We start from the raw sequence: 14992 nt of genomic DNA on the forward strand, positions 1-14992 counted from the left end.
ATGGGGTATAATGCGTTAAGAGCTCGCTTAAGTACCGGGGAGCTAAACTATTTAGTGCTTTGTAAGTAATAAGCAAGATTTTAAAATGTATGCGATGTTTAATAGGGAGCCAGTGCAGTGTTGACAGAACTGGACTAATATGATCATACTTCCTGGTTCTAGTAAGAACTCTAGCTGCTGCATTTTGGACTAGCTGGAGTTTGTTTATTAAGCGAGCAGGGCAACCACCCAGTAGAGCATTACAATAATCTAGCCTTGAGCTCATGAACGCATGTACTAACTGTTCAGCATTTTGCATTGAAAGCATGTGCCGTAATTTAGATATATTTTTAAGATGATAGAATGCGGTTTTACAGATGCTAGAAACGTGGCTTTCAAATGAGAGATTGGTATCAAAGAGCACACCCAGGTTCCTCACTGACGACGAGGGCTTGACAGAGCAGTCATCAAGTGTTAGACAGTATTCTCGGTTACTACTTGTGGAGCTTTTCTGTCCAATAATTAAAAATTCAGTTTTATCTGAATTAAGTTGCAGGAAATTACTATTCATCCAGTGTTTTATATCAGCTATGCATTCTGTTAATCTTCTGAATTGGTAGGTTTAAATCAAATGTAATGATTTGAGTGTAGTTTGTGTCACTAAAAGCTTTGTGTCTGAATGTTGTAATCTTCAGGTGACAGACATTAAGGAGAAGCTGAAGCAGTTCAGGAAGTTCTGGTCATCACTTCCTGTGTCCATCTGTCAGGAGGAGCATGTGGCGGCGGCGGAGGACGAGCCATGCTGGAACGGACACGAGCAGGCCAGGTGAAATATTCATCAGCATATTCATATATGCAGATTAAATTCATGAGGATATTCATATATGCAGATTATATTCATGAGGATATTCATATATGCAGATTATATACATCAGCATATTCATATATGCAGATTATATTAATGAGGATATTCACATATGCAGATTATATTCATCAGCATATTCATGTGTGCAGATTATATTCATCAGCATATTCATGAGGGCAGATTATATTAATGAGCATATTCATGAGGGCAGATTATATTAATTATCCTATTCATGAGGGCAGATTATATTCATGATCATATTCATGAGTGCAGATTATATTAATGAGCATATTCATGAGTGCAGATTATATTAATGAGCATATTCATGAGTGCAGATTATATTAATGATCATATTCATGAGTGCAGATTATATTCATCAGCATATTCATGAGGGCAGATTATATTAATGAGCATATTCATGAGGGCAGATTATATTAATTATCATATTCATGAGGGCAGATTATATTAATGATCATATTCATGAGTGCAGATTATATTAATGAGCATATTCATGAGTGCAGATTATATTAATGATCATATTCATGAGGGCAGATTATATTAATGATCATATTCATGAGGGCAGATTTTATTAATGAACATATTCATGAGGGCAGATTATATTAATGAGCATATTCATGAGTGCAGATTATATTAATGAGCATATTCATGAGTGCAGATTATATTAATGAGCATATTCATGAGGGCAGATTATATTAATGAGCATATTCATGAAAGCAGATTATATTAATGAGCATATTCATGAGGGCAGATTATATTAATGAGCATATTCATGAGGGCAGATTATATTAATGAGCATATTCATGAGGGCAGATTATATTAATGAGCATATTCATGAGGGCAGATTATATTAATGATCATATTCATGAGGTCAGATTATAGTAATGAGCATATTCATGAGTGCAGATTATATTAATGAGCATATTCATGAGTGCAGATTATATTAATGATCATATTCATGAGTGCAGATTATATTAATGAGCTAATTCATGAGGGCAGATTATATTAATTATCCTATTCATGAGGGCAGATTATATTCATGATCATATTCATGAGTGCAGATTATATTAATGAGCATATTCATGAGTGCAGATTATATTAATGATCATATTCATGAGTGCAGATTATATTAATGAGCATATTCATTAAAACAGATTATATTAAAGATCATATTCATGAGGGCAGATTATATTAATGATCATATTCATGAGGGCAGATTATATGAATGAGCATATTCATGAGGGCAGATTATATTAATGAGCATATTCATGAGGGCAGATTATATTAATAAGCATATTCATGAGGGCAGATTATAGTAATGATCATATTCATGAGTGCAGATTTTATTAATGATCATATTCATGAGGGCAGATTATATTAATGATCATATTCATGAGGGCAGATTATATTAATGAACATATTCATGAGGGCAGATTATATTAATGAGCATATTCATGAGTGCAGATTATATTAATGAGCATATTCATGAGGGCAGATTATATTAATAAGCATATTCATGAGGGCAGATTATAGTAATGATCATATTCATGAGTGCAGATTTTATTAATGATCATATTCATGAGGGCAGATTATATTAATGATCATATTCATGAGTGCAGATTATATTAATGATCATATTCATGAGGGCAGATTATATTAATGAGCATATTCATGAGGGCAGATTATATTAATGATCATATTCATGAGGGCAGATTATATTAATGAGCATATTCATGAGGGCAGATTAATTTAATGATCATATTCATGAGTGCAGATTATATTAATGAGCATATTCATGAGTGCAGATTATATTAATGATCATATTCATGAGTGCAGATTATATTAATGAGCATATTCATGAGTGCAGATTATATTAATGATCATATTCATGAGTGCAGATTATATTAATGAGCTAATTCATGAGGGCAGATTATATTAATTATCCTATTCATGAGGGCAGATTATATTAATGAACATATTCATGAGTGCAGATTATATTAATGAGCTAATTCATGAGGGCAGATTATATTAATGATCATTTTCATGAGTGTAGATTATATTAATGAGCATATTCATGAGGGCAGATTATATTAATGAGCATATTCATGAAAGCAGATTATATTAATGAGCAAATTCATGAGGGCAGATTATATTAATGATCATATTCATGAGGGCAGATTATATTAATGATCATATTCATGAGGGCAGATTATATTAATGAGCATATTCATGAGGGTAGATTATATTAATGATCATATTCATGAGTGCAGATTATATTAATGAGCATATTCATGAGTGCAGATTATATTAATGATCATATTCATGAGTGCAGATTATATTAATGAGCTAATTCATGAGGGCAGATTATATTAATTATCCTATTCATGAGGGCAGATTATATTCATGATCATATTCATGAGTGCAGATTATATTAATGATCATATTCATGAGTGCAGATTATATTAATGAGCATATTCATGAGTGCAGATTATATTAATGATCATATTCATGAGTGCAGATTATATTAATGAGCATATTCATGAGGGCAGATTATATTAATGAGCTAATTCATGAGGGCAGATTATATTAATGAGCATAATTCATGAGGGCAGATTATATTAATGAGCATATTCATGAGGGCAGATTATATTAATGAGCATATTCATGAGTGCAGATTATATTAATGATCATATTCATGAGGGCAGATTATATTAATGAGCTAATTCATGAGGGCAGATTATATTAATGATCATATTCATGAGGGCAGATTATATTAATGAGCTAATTCATGAGGGCGGATTATATTAATGATCATATTCATGAGGGCAGATTATATTAATGAGCTAATTCATGAGGGCAGATTATATTAATGATCATATTCATGAGGGCAGATTATATTAATGAGCATATTCATGAGTGCAGATTATATTAATGAACATATTCATGAGGGCAGATTATATTAATGAGCTAATTCATGAGGGCAGATTATATTAATGATCATATTCATGAGGGCAGATTATATTAATGAGCATATTCATGAGTGCAGATTATATTAATGAACATATTCATGAGTGCAGATTATATTAATGAGCTAATTCATGAGGGCAGATTATATTAATGATCATATTCATGAGGGCAGATTATATTAATGAGCATATTCATGAGTGCAGATTATATTAATGAACATATTCATGAGGGCAGATTATATTAATGAGCATATTCATGAGTGCAGATTATATTAATGACCATATTCATGAGGGCAGATTATATTAATGAGCATATTCATGAGTGCAGATTATATTAATGAGCATATTCATGAGGGCAGATTATATTAATGAGCTAATTCATGAGGGCAGATTATATTAATGATCATATTCATGAGGGCAGATTATATTAATGAGCATATTCATGAGTGCAGATTATATTAATGAACATATTCATGAGGGCAGATTATATTAATGAGCATATTCATGAGTGCAGATTATATTAATGAACATATTCATGAGGGCAGATTATATTAATGAGCATATTCATGAGGGCAGATTATATTAATGATCATATTCATGAGGGCAGATTATATTAATGAGCATATTCATGAGGGCAGATTATATTAATGAGCATATTCATGAGGGCAGATTATATTAATGATCATATTCATGAGGGCAGATTATATTAATGAGCATATTCATGAGGGCAGATTATATTAATGAGCATATTCATGAGTGCAGATTATATTAATGATCATATTCATGAGGGCAGATTATATTAATGAGCATATTCATGAGTTCAGATTATATTAATGAACATATTCATGAGGGCAGATTTTATTAATGAGCATATTCATGAGTGCAGATTATATTAATGAACATATTCATGAGGGCTGATTATATTAATGATCATATTCATGAGGGCAGATTATATTAATGAGCTAATTCATGAGGGCAGATTATATTAATTATCATATTCATGAGGGCAGATTATATTAATGAGCATATTCATGAGGGCAGATTATATTAATGAGCATATTCATGAGTGCAGATTATATTAATGAGCATATTCATGAGTTCAGATTATATTAATGAACATATTCATGAGGGCAGATTTTATTAATGAGCATATTCATGAGTGCAGATTATATTAATGAACATATTCATGAGGGCTGATTATATTAATGAACATATTCATGAGGGCTGATTATATTAATGATCATATTCAGGAGGGCAGATTATATTAATGAACATATTCATGAGGGCAGATTATATTAATGATCATATTCATGAGGGCAGATTATATTAATGATCATATTCATGAGGGCAGATTATATTAATGAGCATATTCATGAGTGCAGATTATATTAATGAGCATATTCATGAGGGCAGATTATAATAATGATCATATTCATGAGGGCAGATTATATTAATGAGCATATTCATGAGGGCAGATTATATTAATGAGCATATTCATGAGGGCAGATTATATTAATGAGCATATTCATGAGTGCAGATTATATTAATGAGCATATTCATGAGTGCAGATTATATTAATGATCATATTCATGAGTGCAGATTATATTAATGATCATATTCATGAGGGCAGATTATATTAATGAGCATATTCATGAGTGCAGATTATATTAATGAGCATATTCATGAGGGCAGATTATATTAATGAGCATATTCATGAGTGCAGATTATATTAATGATCATATTCATGAGGGCAGATTATATTAATGAGCATATTCATGAGGGCAGATTATATTAATGAACATATTCATGAGGGCAGATTTTATTAATGAGCATATTCATGAGTGCAGATTATATTAATGAACATATTCGTGAGGGCTGATTATATTAATGATCATATTCATGAGGGCAGATTATATTAATGATCATATTCATGAGGGCAGATTATATTAATGAACATATTCATGAGTGCAGATTATATTAATGATCATATTCATGAGGGCAGATTATATTAATGAACATATTCATGAGGGCAGATTCATGTGCCTGTTTAAAAATGCTTTTCTGTCTTGCATTATTTTTTTTCAAAATGATGGATGTCATGAGTAAATGTGGAAATGAGCAGAACCGTATGCATTGGTTTTGCTGAAGTATCCCAGTTGTTTTGTTCCAGATTGGTCCCTGAGGATCAGAATGACCTGGAGAATGACCCCGAGGTCAGCGCGAACGCTTCCAGGCCGGACGCTCTCATCCGACAGCAGATCTTGGCTCTCCGGGAGATTAGCAATAAGCTGAAGAATGCTTACGATGGACATGACTTCTACTCTCAGGACTCCAGTAAGACACACATGCATAATGCTTATATTAATGCTGATATCATCGTAACTCATAACGCATCTGTTTTACTCTTCTGGTGTGTGTTGGTGTGTGTGTGTGTGTGCACTGCAACTGAACAACCAGAGCTTCGAATGTTGGAGTACATCCTGACTAGAGCTGTCATTTTAAAAAAAAATCTAATTCGAACGGATATCAAATATCAAGCAATGTATTCTAATATCTAGGAGCAATGCTAATCTATCAACTTGATCTGGATCAAGTGCGGCTCTTTTATTGACGATAGCCACGTTTAAATGCACACTCTTTTTGTCATTCCAAATAAAATCCTTCCGATTGAAAGATTCAGTGGAATGTTTACATGAGACATTATCAAAACCAATCTGGGCTTTCCATGTGCCTGGCAAACTATCTTAAACCTAGCGGTTACTTTACCATCTACGGTGTAGAACCCAAAATGTTTTCAGACTGCTTTTAAGATGGGTTGGGGGTCGTGATTATCCGCTCAGGCTGACCGTTCTGAGAGTTTTCTTCCATTTTCAAAACAGAATGGCCATTATTTGCTTGATTTGGTCATGGGCCTACGCTACAATACGTTTAGAGCGCCCTCTATTGGATGAGACGGAAAATGCTACAATACGTTTAGAGCGCCCTCTATTGGATGAGACGGAAAACGCTACAATACGTTTAGAGCGGCCTCTATTGGATGAGACGGAAAACGCTACTATACATTTAAAGCGGCCTCTATTGGATGAGACGGAAAACGCTACAATACGTTTAGAGCGGCCTCTATTGGATGAGATGGAAAACGCTACTATACATTTAAAGCGGCCTCTATTGGATGAGACGGAAAACGCTACAATACGTTTAGAGCGGCCTCTATTGGATGAGATGTAAAACGCTACAATACGTTTAGAGCGCCCTCTATTGGATGAGATGGAAAACGCTACAATACGTTTAGAGCGGCCTCTATTGGATGAGACGGAAAACGCTACAATACGTTTAGAGCGGCCTCTATTGGATGAGATGGAAAACGCTACTATACATTTAAAGCGGCCTCTATTGGATGAGACGGAAAACGCTACAATACGTTTAGAGCGCCCTCTATTGGATGAGATGTAAAACGCTACAATACGTTTAGAGCGCCCTCTATTGGATGAGATGGAAAACGCTACAATACGTTTAGAGCGGCCTCTATTGGATGAGACGGAAAACGCTACAATACGTTTAGAGCGGCCTCTATTGGATGAGACGGAAAGCGCTACTATACGTTTAGAGCGGCCTCTATTGGATGAGATGGAAAACGCTACAATACGTTTAGAGCGCCCTCTAATGGATGAGATGGAAAACGCTACTATACGTTTAGAGCGGCCTCTATTGGATGAGATGGGAAACGCTACAATACGTTTAGAGCGGCCTCTATTGGATGAGACGGAAAGCGCTACAATACGTTTAGAGCGCCCTCTATTGGATGAGATGGAAAACACTATAATACGTTTAGAGCGGCCTCTATTGGATGAGATGGAAAACGCTATAATACGTTTAGAGCGGCCTCTATTGGATGAGATGGAAAACGCTATAATACGTTTAGAGCGCCCTCTATTGGATGAGATGGAAAACGCTACTATACGTTTAGAGCGGCCTCTATTGGATGAGACGGAAAGCGCTACAATACGTTTAGAGCGGCCTCTATTGGATGAGACGGAAAACGCTACAATACGTTTAGAGCGGCCTCTATTGGATGAGATGGAAAACGCTATAATACGTTTAGAGCGGCCTCTATTGGATGAGATGGAAAACGCTACTATACGTTTAGAGCGGCCTCTATTGGATGAGATGGAAAACGCTATAATACGTTTAGAGCGGCCTCTATTGGATGAGATGGAAAACGCTACAATACGTTTAGAGCGGCCTCTATTGGATGAGACGGAAAACGCTTTAATACGTTTAGAGCGCCCTCTATTGGATGAGACGGAAAACGCTACAATACGTTTAGAGCGGCCTCTATTGGATGAGATGGAAAATGCTATAATACGTTTAGAGCGGCCTCTATTGGATGAGACGGAAAACGCTACAATACGTTTAGAGCGGCCTCTATTGGATGAGATGGAAAACGCTATAATACGTTTAGAGCGCCCTCTATTGGATGAGACGGAAAACGCTACAATACGTTTAGAGCGGCCTCTATTGGATGAGATGGAAAACGCTATAATACGTTTAGAGCGGCCTCTATTGGATGAGACGGAAAACGCTACTATACGTTTAGAGCGGCCTCTATTGGATGAGATGGGAAACGCTACAATAAATTTAGAGCGCCCTCTAATGGATGAGATGGGAAACGCTACAATACGTTTAGAGCGGCCTCTATTGGATGAGATGGAAAACGCTATAATACGTTTAGAGCGGCCTCTATTGGATGAGACGGAAAACGCTACTATACGTTTAGAGCGGCCTCTATTGGATGAGATGGGAAACGCTACAATAAATTTAGAGCGGCCTCTATTGGATGAGATGGAAAACGCTATAATACGTTTAGAGCGGCCTCTATTGGATGAGACGGAAAACGCTACTATACGTTTAGAGCGGCCTCTATTGGATGAGATGGAAAACGCTATAATACGTTTAGAGCGGCCTCTATTGGATGAGATGGAAAACGCTACTATACGTTTAGAGCGGCCTCTATTGGATGAGACGGAAAGCGCTACAATACGTTTAGAGCGCCCTCTATTGGAAGAGATGGAAAACGCTATAATACGTTTAGAGCGGCCTCTATTGGATGAGATGGAAAACGCTATAATACGTTTAGAGCGGCCTCTATTGGATGAGACGGAAAACGCTACAATACGTTTAGAGCGGCCTCTATTGGATGAGATGGAAAACGCTATAATACGTTTAGAGCGGCCTCTATTGGATGAGACGGAAAACGCTACAATACGTTTAGAGCGGCCTCTATTGGATGAGATGGAAAACGCTATAATACGTTTAGAGCGGCCTCTATTGGATGAGATGGAAAACGCTATAATACGTTTAGAGCGGCCTCTATTGGATGAGATGGAAAACGCTATAATACGTTTAGAGCGGCCTCTATTGGATGACACGGAAAACGCTACAATACGTTTAGAGCGGCCTCTATTGGATGAGATGGAAAACGCTATAATACGTTTAGAGCGGCCTCTATTGGATGAGACGGAAAACGCTACAATACGTTTAGAGCGGCCTCTATTGGATGAGATGGAAAACGCTATAATACGTTTAGAGCGCCCTCTATTGGATGAGACGGAAAACGCTACAATACGTTTAGAGCGGCCTCTATTGGATGAGACGGAAAGCGATATAATACGTTTAGAGCGGCCTCTATTGGATGAGACGGAAAACGCTACAATACGTTTAGAGCGGCCTCTATTGGATGAGATGGAAAACGCTATAATACGTTTAGAGCGGCCTCTATTGGATGAGACGGAAAACGCTACAATACGTTTAGTGCGGCCTCTATTGGATGAGATGGAAAACGCTATAATACGTTTAGAGCGCCCTCTATTGGATGAGACGGAAAACGCTACAATACGTTTAGAGCGGCCTCTATTGGATGAGATGGAAAACGCTATAATACGTTTAGAGCGGCCTCTATTGGATGAGACGGAAAACGCTACTATACGTTTAGAGCGGCCTCTATTGGATGAGACGGAAAACGCTACAATACGTTTAGAGCGCCCTCTATTGGATGAGACGGAAAACGCTACAATACGTTTAGAGCGGCCTCTATTGGATGAGATGGAAAACGCTACTATACGTTTAGAGCGGCCTCTATTGGATGAGATGGGAAACGCTACAATAAATTTAGAGCGCCCTCTAATGGATGAGATGGGAAACGCTACAATACGTTTAGAGCGGCCTCTATTGGATGAGACGGGAAACGCTACAATACGTTTAGAGCGGCCTCTATTGGATGAGACGGGAAACGCTACAGTACGTTTAGAGCGCCCTCTAATGGATGAGATGGGAAACGCTACAATACGTTTAGAGCGGCCTCTATTGGATGAGATGGAAAACGCTATAATACGTTTAGAGCGGCCTCTATTGGATGAGATGGAAAACGCTACTATACGTTTAGAGCGGCCGCTATTGGATGAGACGGAAAGCGCTACAATACGTTTAGAGCGGCCTCTATTGGATGAGACGGAAAGCGCTACAATACGTTTAGAGCGGCCTCTATTGGATGAGACGGAAAACGCTACAATACGTTTAGAGCGGCCTCTATTGGATGAGATGGAATACGCTATAATACGTTTAGAGCGCCCTCTATTGGATGAGATGGAAAACGCTACTATACGTTTAGAGCGGCCTCTATTGGATGAGACGGAAAGCGCTACAATACGTTTAGAGCGCCCTCTATTGGATGAGATGGAAAACGCTATAATACGTTTAGAGCGGCCTCTATTGGATGAGATGGAAAACGCTACTATACGTTTAGAGCGGCCTCTATTGGATGAGACGGAAAGCGCTACAATACGTTTAGAGCGCCCTCTATTGGATGAGATGGAAAACGCTATAATACGTTTAGAGCGGCCTCTATTGGATGAGACGGAAAACGCTATAATACGTTTAGAGCGGCCTCTATTGGATGAGACGGAAAACGCTATAATACGTTTAGAGCGGCCTCTATTGGATGAGATGGAAAACGCTATAATACGTTTAGAGCGGCCTCTATTGGATGAGACGGAAAACGCTACTATACGTTTAGAGCGCCCTCTATTGGATGAGACGGAAAACGCTACTATACGTTTAGAGCGCCCTCTATTGGATGAGATGGGAAACGCTACAATAAATTTAGAGCGCCCTCTAATGGATGAGATGGGAAACGCTACAATATGTTTAGAGCGCCCTCTAATGGATGAGATGGGAAACGCTACAATACGTTTAGAGCGCCCTCTATTGGATGAGATGGAAAACAATTAAATAAAAAACAAACGGTCTAACCATCGACTGTAAAAAATGCGCTACTTGGCACTTTAAAAACCGGATAGTTTATTTATAGTTCGATTATGGATATTTCACGTCATGTTCGAATGTTTATTTGAATATGGAATAAAAAGTGTCAGCCCTAATGCTGACGTTTGTCTCCGTCTCAGATGAGGAGAGCAGCGGCTCCGGATCCGGCTCCGGCGTTCCAGACTCCGAGTCCTTCCTGACGGATGCTCCAGTTCTGGAGAACAGGGACGAGTCTTCAACATCTCCAACATCTTCAACATCTTCATCATCTTCATCATCTTTAGCCTCCAGCATCCGGCCGGACATCCTGCTGCTGTTCTTCAGTGCACTGGTGGTCAGAGACGGCTTGAGATAGGGTCGGCTCACACACACACACACACACGTTTGTTTTTGTGACATATGGGGACATTCCATAGGCGTAATGGTTTTTATACTTTACAAACCATATTTTCTATCCTAACCCCTAAACCTACCCATCACACACACACACACACACACACACACACACACACACACACACACACACACACACACACACACACACACACACACACACACACACACACAGACACACACAGACACACACACACACACACACACACACACACACACACACACACACACACACACACTGATGCCAGCTGTACCGAAGATGTTCTTCAGGACACACTCCTGGTGTATGAGCGATGTGCTGCAGACCCTTATCTGGAGCCCTTCAGTCTCAGCAGACGAGTCTCCTGAGGAATATCATTCATCTGTTCTATTCTCATGTGTTTCTCTCTCACACTCACGCAGAACACACACTACTGTTCAACGTTTGGCTTCAGAAAGATTTAAGAAGAGCAAAGGAATGAATGCTTTGTGTGTTCTGGCCTGTTTTGAGTTCAGTTTGTTCAGACGTGTTCTAGGTTTACTCTGTAATGTCACACATCGAGGGATTTATCCTCGGAAATCTGGTGATAATGTGATCTTTGAACATCAGTCTCATTTTGTTCTCGTCATCTTTCCTCGTTATATTAGCATAATGTGCCATTATGGCAGAAAGTCACAGAATACAGCGACAGTAAATTACAGGGAAGAGTACACTGATCAGGCATAACATTATGACCTAATATTGTGTTTGTTGACCTGTCTCTGATGGACTCTACTAGACCATCAGAGTGTGTTCTGTAGTATCAGGCACTAAGATGTTAGCAGCAGATCCTTTAAGTCGTGTAAGTTGCGAGGTGAGATGGATCCACATGGACGGAGGACCCAAGGTTTCCCAGCAGAACATTGCCCAAAGCATCACACTGCCTCCGCCGGCTCGCCTTCTTCCCATAGTGCACCCTGGGGCCGTGTGTTCCTCAGGTAAACTGAGCTGCTCTGTGTATTCTGCCAGCTTTCTATCAGAACCAGCATTAACTTCTGGAGCAGTTTGAGCTCCAGTAGCTCGTCTGTTTGATCGGACCCCACGGGCCAGCCTTCGCTCCCCACGGTCATCAATGAGCCTTGGCCGCCCATGACCCTGTGGCCGGTTCTCCACTGGTCCTTCCTTGGAGCACTTTTGATAGAGACTGACCACTGCAGACCGGGAACAGCCCACAAGAGCTGCAGTTTTGGAGATGCTCTGACCCAGTCGTCTAGCCGTCACAATCTGGCCAAACTCGCTCAAATCCTTACGCTTGCCCATTTCTCCTGCTTCACACACATCAACTCTGAGGACCAAATGTTCACTTGCTGCCTAATATATCCCACCCACTAACAGCTTTTTGAAAGTCCACATTGACACATCAGTGTGAGTCTATCAGTGGAGGATCAAGTTATGATTATGAATGGTGTTGTTTAAGTAATGTTTTCCCTTTGCTATGATTATTTTTTTGCTCTTACCTTTCAGTATTATTATTATTATTATGTTTATTACAAATATGTACATATCATTTTCTCAATCAGTTTTTTTTTCTACAGAAATGTATTTCTGCCAGAAAGACTCGGGAGAATAAATACTGTGACAATAATCCATTTATTAACAATCCAGCAAGCAATAAAGTACTTTGGCATAGGCCCCGTCCATAGCTCGCAATCAGAGGGTATGGACTCTGCATATCCTGCCTGAAGACGAAGGCAGAGGCGCAGCCGACCCCCCCGTGAGGTATGGAAGGGACCATCCTGGTGGTGGTGGTGGGGTGGAGTAGGGAAGGATTTGACTTGGAGGTGGTGGGGAGGATGGCGGTGAATTGGTGCGTCAGCATCTGCGAACTCAAACATGAGTAAGTACCGATCTTTTATACCCAAGTATTAGAATGTGATTGGATAGATAGAAGTTGAAGTGACGTAACAATTAAGTCTTCCTGGCAGAACTTATGCTAAAGCTTTCATTTCTGCCAGAAAGACTCGGGAGAATAAATACTGTGACAATAATCCATTTATTAACAATCCAGCAAGCAATAAAGTACTTTGGCATAGGCCCCGTCCATAGCTCGCAATCAGAGGGTATGGACTCTGCATATCCTGCCTGAAGACGAAGGCAGAGGCGCAGCCGACCCCCAAAAATGAGGTGGAAGAATGCTTCCTCCCGGACGGAGCCTATCCCCCAAAACAGTAAATAAAATAGACCCACCGGTCTTGTGTCCTGGAGTTCCTATAGAGAACAAGAACAAGAGTTAACATGTGAAGCATGGACATGGAACGCTGTCTGCTGATGGTTAAACAGATCTTGAAATTATATTTTGTAGATGGGAACTACACGAGCAATTAATATCTGCTGCTGCGTAATTGTAAACGTTTTTGGCCCTTGCTGATACCTCCAAAAGTATTATTATATGTATTTATTTATTTATTTATTTATTTATTTTGATTTTTTATAAAGCACACGTATAAACCACGGAGACATGGCCGCAGGGCCACACGGAGACAAGGACGCAGGGCCGTACGGTCAGTTAGACCACATAGACGAGGCCGAAAGGGCGACACGGTCAGTTAGACCACATAGACGAGGCCGAAAGGGCGACACGGTCAGTTAGACCACATAGACGAGGCCGCAGGGCCACACATAGACGAGGCCGCAGGGCCACACGGTCAGTTAGACCACATAGACGAGGCCGCAGGGCCACACATAGACGAGGCCGCAGGGCCACACGGTCAGTTAGACCACATAGACGAGGCCGCAGGGCCACACATAGACGAGGCCGCAGGGCCACACGGTCAGTTAGACCACATAGACGAGGCCGCAGGGCCACACATAGACGAGGCCGCAGGGCCACACATAGACGAGGCCGCAGGGCCACACATAGACGAGGCCGCAGGGCCACACGGTCAGTTAGACCACATAGACGAGGCCGCAGGGCCACACGGTCAGTTAGACCACATAGACGAGGCCGCAGGGCCACACATAGACGAGGCCGCAGGGCCACACATAGACGAGGCCGCAGGGCCACACGGTCAGTTAGACCACATAGACGAGGCCGCAGGGCCACACGGTCAGTTAGACCACATAGACGAGGCCGCAGGGCCACACATAGACGAGGCCGCAGGGCCACACATAGACGAGGCCGCAGGGCCACACGGTCAGTTAGACCACATAGACGAGGCCGCAGGGCCACACATAGACGAGGCCGCAGGGCCACACGGTCAGTTAGACCACATAGACGAGGCCGCAGGGCCACACATAGACGAGGCCGCAGGGCCACACGGTCAGTTAGACCACATAGACGAGGCCGCAGGGCCACACATAGACGAGGCCGCAGGGCCACACGGAGACGAGGCCGCAGGGCCACACGGAGACTAGGCCGCAGGGCCACACGGAGACTAGGCCGCAGGGCCACACGGAGACTAGGCCGCAGGGCCACACGGAGACAAGGCCGCA

The 14992-nt window shown here is 40.4% G+C and overlaps 1 protein-coding gene across 3 annotated transcripts in view; it reads left to right on the forward strand.

The window, feature by feature from the left end:
- Positions 1-13101, forward strand: part of gpc6b (glypican 6b) — a 53278-nt gene extending 40177 nt beyond the window's left edge. For all 3 annotated transcript variants that reach the window (XM_067444726.1, XM_067444725.1, XM_067444727.1), the window contains exons 7-9: positions 675-805; positions 5999-6162; positions 11289-13101. In XM_067444726.1, coding sequence (XP_067300827.1) covers positions 675-805; positions 5999-6162; positions 11289-11503 — 510 coding nt within the window. In that variant the 3' untranslated portion in view covers positions 11504-13101. The remainder of the gene's footprint in view (positions 1-674; positions 806-5998; positions 6163-11288) is intronic.
- The last annotated feature ends 1891 nt before the right edge of the window (positions 13102-14992 follow it).

Source organism: Pseudorasbora parva, chromosome 5 (assembly GCF_024679245.1).
Source record: "Pseudorasbora parva isolate DD20220531a chromosome 5, ASM2467924v1, whole genome shotgun sequence".
In the NCBI taxonomy this organism is placed as follows: domain Eukaryota; kingdom Metazoa; phylum Chordata; class Actinopteri; order Cypriniformes; family Gobionidae; genus Pseudorasbora; species Pseudorasbora parva.